This window comes from Apium graveolens, chromosome 4 (assembly GCF_009905375.1).
Source record: "Apium graveolens cultivar Ventura chromosome 4, ASM990537v1, whole genome shotgun sequence".
NCBI lineage: Eukaryota > Viridiplantae > Streptophyta > Magnoliopsida > Apiales > Apiaceae > Apium > Apium graveolens.
In genome coordinates this window covers 300,168,417-300,176,407 of record NC_133650.1, presented here as the reverse complement: position 1 = coordinate 300,176,407, position 7,991 = coordinate 300,168,417, and the positions used below count along the sequence as shown (strand labels likewise).

The 7,991-nt window shown below is 36.7% G+C and overlaps 1 protein-coding gene across 1 annotated transcript; it reads left to right on the top strand.

Moving 5' to 3' along the window:
- The first annotated feature begins 1,047 nt into the window (after positions 1-1,047).
- LOC141721387 (stress enhanced protein 2, chloroplastic) lies at positions 1,048-2,603 on the top strand. Its single transcript, XM_074524307.1, has 2 exons — positions 1,048-1,490; positions 1,943-2,603. Exons 1-2 carry the CDS (start codon positions 1,161-1,163, stop codon positions 2,210-2,212), a joined length of 600 nt encoding a protein of 199 aa, XP_074380408.1. The 5' UTR covers positions 1,048-1,160; the 3' UTR covers positions 2,213-2,603.
- Positions 2,604-7,991: the final 5,388 nt, after the last annotated feature.

The window sequence follows — 7,991 nt, the reverse complement described above, 5'->3', positions numbered from 1 at the left end:
ATAACAAACAGATCTAGGAAATTTTGTAATTCTCTAGGAAATCTTGTAATTCTCTCAAGAGAAGTAGCCGAGTTCTTACTTTCAAGAACACAAATTTGTAGTAAGACAAATTTGATTTAATACAAATCAAGTGAGGTTTTGATAAAATTGCTTGTGTGTTTAGATTAGTCATTTATCACTACAATTTCATCTAGCTGTTTAGTTCCACAAAGCCAAAAACACTCACAGTATAATGAAGAAACAAGAAAACACATTCACCGTGTTGCACTTCATACCTAACAAATAATACAATCAAGATTGATTTTAAATTAAAAGTGTATAATTGATATTAATGATCATAATATATGATTGTATAATTGTGATTGATTTTTAATTTATAACAGTAATGTATTATAAGTATTTTTCGACATAAAAAATATAATACATAAATATGTTAAATCAAGTAATTCTTGTATTCAAATTAAAATTATTAACTAGCATGTATGATATAAACAAGTTTTTAGATAGAATGTGATTGATCCGAATTTTACTAGTGCTATTTGGTCAAACAATAATTCATAATTTTGGTAAAAATGTATTTTAGAAAATTATTAAAAATATTATTTTCTCAAATCTGTTTACGATTTTAATTGTAAAAATACTGTACGCAACCAAAAGCAGGTTGCACCCAATTGCAAAACATTATTTTGCAAAAAGTTTTGAAAAGTTTTATTTTTGCAAAATTAACTTAAAAAATTCGTATTTTTTAAAAAGCCCTATATTTTAATATTATACTTCCATAATATATTAATCTGATTTTGTAACAATATATTTAGGAATAACTTATAAGTAATTAAAATTTTAAAAATCTAATCCGAAAAATATTTTTTTTTAAAAATTAGGAAGTTTAAAAAAGAGAAGATTTTTAGATTTTTAGACCAAGGTCAACAGTCGATTAAGATCATCTAAAGCTGGCCCAACGCGTTGCTTGAGAAACTTTCTTACATTCACGACTGAAAACAACATGAACGAAGAATATAGCCTCCGCGTCATCACATACTTCCCCCACAGACGTGGACTAATAATTCTCCAATGAACGCTCTTTTATTCGCAACCAAACAAGAAACCTGATTAAAGATTCCTCAAACTCCTCGTATCATTTTTTATTTTTATTTTTCAGCATGGCATTAGCTGTTCGACCGGCAGTTTTTTGCCAGCTTAACTCAGCTCACAAGGCAGCAGGCAAGCCTGATCAGCAACCCGAGACGTTGCAGATTAGTGTTCCGGTTCAGAACTTCGATGCGGGGAAGATTGTGTTGCAGCCGCGGCTATGCACGCTTCGATCTTATGGTTCTGAGGGGGGTGCAATGATTAAAAGTAACAAGAGCAGTGGTGGTGCTGGTGATTTAGAGGATGGTGAGGTTTCGAGGTTTTTCGGGACGTTATCGGAGTATATTGAGAGCTCTAAGAAGAGTCAGGACTTTGAGATCATCTCTGGTCGTCTCGCCATGGTAATTTTTCTACTCAATCACACTTTTTTTTTTGTAGAATACGAACTCTGTTTCCTCGGATTTTGTACTAAAATCCTTATAATTATGAAAAAGTATGGTATCATGTTCGGACCTTCCTCATATACCTTAAAATTTTAGATGAACTGGTTATTTAACATGGTTCAGATACCTTAAAATTAAAGTTTTAGATGAGCTAGTTACTTAATATGGTAGGAGGGATTCGGGTTCAAGTCCTCCAAGTCCGATATCCATTTTTTTCAATTATAAAATATATTTAACGTTATTTCATAGGTTACTTTGGTGTATTTTGTAGAATAACCGAGGAAGAGATGGAATTTAAATTTATAAACAAAACAAGTTAAAAATGGAGCCTGTAAATAGGAAAGAAACAAGAGAAAGGTTTGAATATTGAATAAGTTAAAAATAAGATTAACCGTGGTGTTGTTGTTCAGATTGTATTTGCAGGGACAATAATAATGGAATCAATGACAGGAAATTCGACATTCAGAAAGATGGAAGTACAAGGAATAGCAGAAGCAGCAGGAGTGTGTGTGGCAGCCATAACTTGTGCTGCAACTTTTGCTTATTTCTCCAGTGCCCGTAACAGAGTAGGCCGAATATTCACTGTCGGCTGTAACACTTTCATTGACTCTCTAATTGATCAAATCATAGATGGTTTATTTTACGAGAGTGAACTCGGCGATTGGTCAGATGAAATTTGAAACCATATAAGGAGGACGGTGAATATGGATCATGGCTAATCATCTCCGAAACACAGAGGCTATAATGTGTTTATGTGGACGGTGAATATAGATCATGGCTTATCATTTCCGAAACACAGAGGCTATAATGTGTTTGTTTCTGTGGTACAGTTACTAAGTATATATGAAATGATGAATACCAGGGGTTTCAAGAAGGCCATGGTTTGATTTGCAGATGAGGAATTAGCATACTCACTAGCTTTTATCCTTCCTCTGACAGTTTGAGTGTGCTGATGTAAGATGGTATATACAGGTGTTAGTATGTTTGTAAAAATATTGTATACCTCATAAGTTGATTTAATTACAGTTTATTATTTTTATGAAAATTCGGATAACTTTTTTAGTTGGTGAATGACGAAGGGAGTTATTAAAGTGGATTGAATGCATCAAGTTGGTTACCCATGGGAACCACCTTTAAGGAACCTTGGGATAAGAAATCAGCTTTCTACTCCCTAAGACTCCTAAGTCTATCCTAATTCAGAGACTTGACCACCCAGTCTCCTATACCAAGTCCAATTCAAGGACTCCCACATTTATATAAGGGGTCTCACCCCACAAATCAGAACTACGTTTTTTGACTTAATCATTGGCAATCAGCAAGGTACGTAAGCATCTTGTTAAGGCAGATTGAGTCACGAAACACAAGAGCAGTCAAATCGAGCTTTGAAACTCACGTTCCTTAGTATTAAATACAGCAATTATATATATTAGTTTTTAATCCATAACATTTGGCGCCGTCTGTGGGAAAGCACAACAACAACCATGGCGAGAACACGGAGAACAACTAGCGCTCTGGAGGAGGGAACACCGTCAGGGACAACCCAGGTGATTTCATCAACCGTGGAGATTCCTCCCCACTCAACTTATGCATCTACTCAAGCGGAAGCCCAGATGGGGGCAACTCAACCTCAACCACAAGGGACGACTCCTCCAACTATTCAAGGTACGAATCCTCAAGTTCAACAAGTACATATACCTGTAAATCCTCGACCTGTAGGGTATGAATATTTGACTGTTGTTACTACTAACCCTCCTTATGGGATGCCCCTTTACCCCGAGGTTGGAGGAAGTGGACGTGCTGGGCAAAGTGAAACACGAGGGCAATCGCCCCCCTATATACGAGGTTTGGCTCCTATCCCCGAGGATCGGGAATTTTCTGGTCCTTACAGCGAGAGAGACTCCGAATCTTCGGATGATGAAGTGGCTCCAAGAAGGAGGCGTCCTGGCAAAGAGCCGATGGCCGATGGAAGACAACGCCCTCAAAGCACCCAAGGGGCGAATCCCCAAGAAGTGCAGGAAAGGATCAGGGCTCATGAGGCTGAGATCCAAAGGCTGAGGCGCGACTTGGAAGCTCACCAGGCCACCAGACCCCAGATACCTCCTAGGGGGAGAAATCCTCCTCTTGTCATAGACCTGGATGGTCCGGTACGGAGAAGGGCTATCGTCCCAAGAACTGATCCAAGCAATCTCCTTCCCCTTGGAGATCCTGATGATCCAACTCCACCTTTCACAGAAGAGATAATGAATGCCCATATCTCAAGGAAATTCAAGATGCCCACTATCAAAGCCTATGATGGCACGAGAGACCCCGCTAATCATGTTAGGACATTCTCTAATGCACTGCTGCTGCAACTCGTGAATGATGCTATAAAGTGTCGGGCCTTCCCTCAAATCCTGTCGGGTATGGCTCAAAGATGGTACAGTCGCTTGCCCCCAAACTCTATTGGATCGTTCAGAGAGTTAAGTCAGGCTTTTATTAAGCAGTTCATCAGTGGGAGAGTCCATGAGAAAAGTTCAGCATCTCTTATGAGTATTGTGCAGGGAGCTAATGAATCTTTGAGAGATTACCTGAATCGTTTTACAAAGGAGGCTTTAAAATTCCCAGACCTTGATGATAAGGTAGCCATGATAGCACTGCAACAAGGAACTAGGGATGAGTTTTTCAAGATGTCCTTGGCCAAACGTCCCCCTGAAAGCATGTTGCAGCTCCAAGAGAGGGCAGGGAAGTATATCAAGGTTGAAGAAAGCATGAGGAAGACCGTAGTAAGTAATGAGTCTACTGGAGGCAAGAAGCGAAAAACTGATCTGGAGTATATCGCTAAGGACAAGTATCCTAGAACCGAACAAAACCCTGATTTAACCCCCAAGAAGGGAGGACCTGGGCAAAAGTTCACCGAATACGCTAAGCTGAATGCTCCTAGAAACCAGATCTTAATGGAAATCGAGAAAGATCGAGATATTCGTTGGCCTAAGCCTTTGAAGGCTGATCCCGCCAAGCTAGATAAGAGCAAGTATTGCAGATTCCACAAAGATGTTGGCCATGACACCGATGAGTGTAGGCAATTAAAAGACGAAATTGAGTTTTTGATTCGAAAAGGAAGATTGAATAAGTATACTGGAGAAGGAGGGGACAGCAATAATAATGGAAGGAAGAACTTTGAAGATCGTAGGAGGGACCAAGACGATCAGGGGCGGAATCCCCAACCTAGAGGGCCGCTTATAAATGCAATTTTTGGAGGGCCGCGACCTCGAGGGCCTGTGATAAACACGATCTTTGGAGGTCCAACTGCTGCTGGATTGTCAAAAAATTCCAGAAAGACATATACTAGACAGGTTATGCATATTGTTGGAGAAGCCCCGAAGAAGGCCAGGACGGAAGTAACATTGGCTTTTGATGATTCTGACCTAGAGGGTGTGAAGTTTCCTCATGACGACCAGCAGCCAACAGTTGTATATTTACAGCCATATATATATACAACAGAATATACATATATATATGTACTTATTTAATTACGAATTTTAATTGCAACAACTTCACAAATTCATAATAAAAAATCTATAAATCATAAAATTATGAAAAAAATACCCAGACGATCTACAACACTTGTAGAACCCAGATCAACATTCAAAATTATTATGAAAAACGATTTCTCATCAGACAAAATTAATCCATAATATAACTTGTAAAAATCATAATTAATTCATACACGCACATAAAATTCTGAAATTTTTACCACAGATCTATATGCATACAACCTAAGCTCTGATACCATTGTTGGATTTTAATCGCAGCGGAGGCATTGTAAAACACTTTTACACATATAAAATCCAAATAAAAGCATATAAATCGTGATTAAAACATAGGGAACGAATACTAACCTTTAATATGCGATCCAAAAGCAACGATCGGAGATCCTTAGCAGCTGCTCCTCAAACGTGAAGCACTCCACCGGTATCCACCAAGAAAACGACGTTAAGGAGGAGGAGGAGGTGGAGAGAATTAGGTTTTTCTAAAAATTGGGGTTCGAATAAAAATAGGGTTTATAATAGTATATTTATAGGCAAAATTTTCAGCTGAAATTTTTCCATAAAATATTATTATTATTAACCCATTTATTATTCTCATTAATAATTAAAACACCTTTTAATTATTAATCCTTTTTCTAAACACTTTAGAAATAATTTTCTCTCTTGATTTAATTTCCAAAAAATTAAATTCTTAATTAATAATATTAAGAACTTTTCTTAATTAATTTATAATCAATTAAATCTCATTTAATCAATTATTAAATTTGCCAATTAATTATTTATTTCATAAATAAATAATTATTAGCCATTATTAATTAATTCCTCCACCATTAAATCATTCTCTTTTTATGGTGTGACCCTGTAGGTTCAATATTAAGCCGGTAGTAGAAATAAATAATAATAAAACTATTTTATCATTATTTATATAAATTCTCTAATTTATTAAATATGATTAATTAATTAATCATATTTATTCTACATCGTGAGGGATACTTCTCAGCATATCGCGACTATCCGGATAATATGAATTCACTGCTTAGAATACCAAGAACCTATTCAGTGAATAGTTACCGTACAATAAACTCCTTCTACCCTACAATGTCCATGATTAAATACAAGGCATGGATCTCGTGTCAAGCCTATCTAATTTAATCACTTGCTTACCATTTACTATGCTTAGTTCTATGCAAATTAGAAACTCCTTTCTAATTTCATTCACTCTGGCCAGAGATTCCTGAATTAGCATAAGTGGATCAGCCTTGAACATTCGCTTCCTTCACTGGAAGGGGTAGATCCTTTATTGATCATACACTATCTTCGTGTACAAATTCCTATACCCAGTAGAGCCCTAATAATTGTCCCTGGAGACTAAGAACTAAACCAAAGCATAGTTCAGTGTACACAAGATGACTATGATGACCTCAAGTCTAAGGATACTTGTACAACTATCACTATGTGAACAACTGCTGACACGTGAGTGAACTCCATCAGTTGTTCAGCTGTGCGAGTCATGTTCAGTGAACTTATTCTATAATAAGCACCTACATACTAGCTATAGTGTCACCACACAAATGTCTATGAGAACAGACATCCTTCATAATGAAGCAAGCATAGTATGTACCGATCTTTGCGGATTAATAATTACCAGTTAGTAATCCTATGACCAGGAACTATTTAAGTTTAGAGTTATCATCTTTTAGGTCTCACTATTATGATCTCATCATAATCCATAAAAGCTTTACTCTAAACTATGGTATATCTTATTTAAACACTTAAATAGATAGAGCCCGTAATAAAAACAAAACAAGTCTTTTATTAATATCAATGAAATCAAAACAGATTATATAAAAGTTATTCCTAAATCCTAATAGATGATTGGACTTAGGACATATTCCTTTCAATCTCCCAGTTGTACTAAAGCCATTCACTCTGGTATCTAATACCCATCTAGTATTTATGACGATCAAAGTGACTTTCATAAAGTAGCTTTGTGAGTGGGTCTGCTATGTTGTTATGTGTGTCAACTCTATTTCAATACAACACAAGAAATGTTATCGCGCTCCCACTAACCCTTTTGTAGACACATGGTTCATCTACGTTTTTCATAAAACCAAACTCTTTGATTGTCTCATCAAAACGGATGTTCCATCTACGAGAAGCTTGCTTTAAACCACATATGGTTCGCAACAGCTTACACACTAGGTTTTCATTTCTCTTGGAAAATAAACCATCTGGCTAATTGCCAGATCTCATAGTCGTAGTAAGCAGCAATCGCAAGCAAAATCCGAACTGATTATAACAGGGCTACAGGTAAAAGGTTTCATCAAACTCAATCCATTGCCTTTGTTTGAATTCTTTTGCCACAAGCCTGGCCTTAAAGGTCTCCACCTGGCCATCTGCTCTAATCATTCTTTTTTATCCTGTATACATAGATTTCATTCTGGATTTTATGGCACTATGCCATTTCTCTGAGTCAACACTACTCATAGCCTCATTATAGGTCACAGGGTCGTCATCATCAATGATCAACAACTCATTGTCATTCTCAATGACAAGGCCATATTACCTCTCAGGTTGGTGAGACACTCTCCCTGACCTACGAATGGGCTGTTCCACAGAAGGTTGTTCAGTCAGAACAGGTGTTTCCACTTGATCCGTAGTAGTTTGTGCTTCTTGAACTTCATCAAGTTCAATTTTGTTAGGTCCCAATTTGTTTGTAGAAGGGGGGGTTGAATGCAAACAATACCGTTTAGTCGAATAAAATGCGGAATAAAATTGTGAAACAAAATTCAAGTTAAATAAAACTTTTATTAAACTTGAAAGGTGTTACAACTACGGTATCGGTTACAAGGGATTAATCTCAAATCAATTATTACAAATCTAGAATAAATTCGACATGAACTTTTTCTATTTTTGTAATTAAAAAAAAAAT

What these genes read in the sequence shown, in the direction of transcription:
- LOC141721387 (XM_074524307.1), top strand. Translation starts at nt 1,161, where the DNA reads ATGGCATTAGCTGTTCGACCGGCAGTTTTTTGCCAGCTTAACTCAGCT. An exon ending in TCTCTGGTCGTCTCGCCATG is followed by an intron (nt 1,491 to 1,942) that starts GTAATTTTTCTA and finishes GTTGTTGTTCAG; the next exon opens with ATTGTATTTGCAGGGACAAT.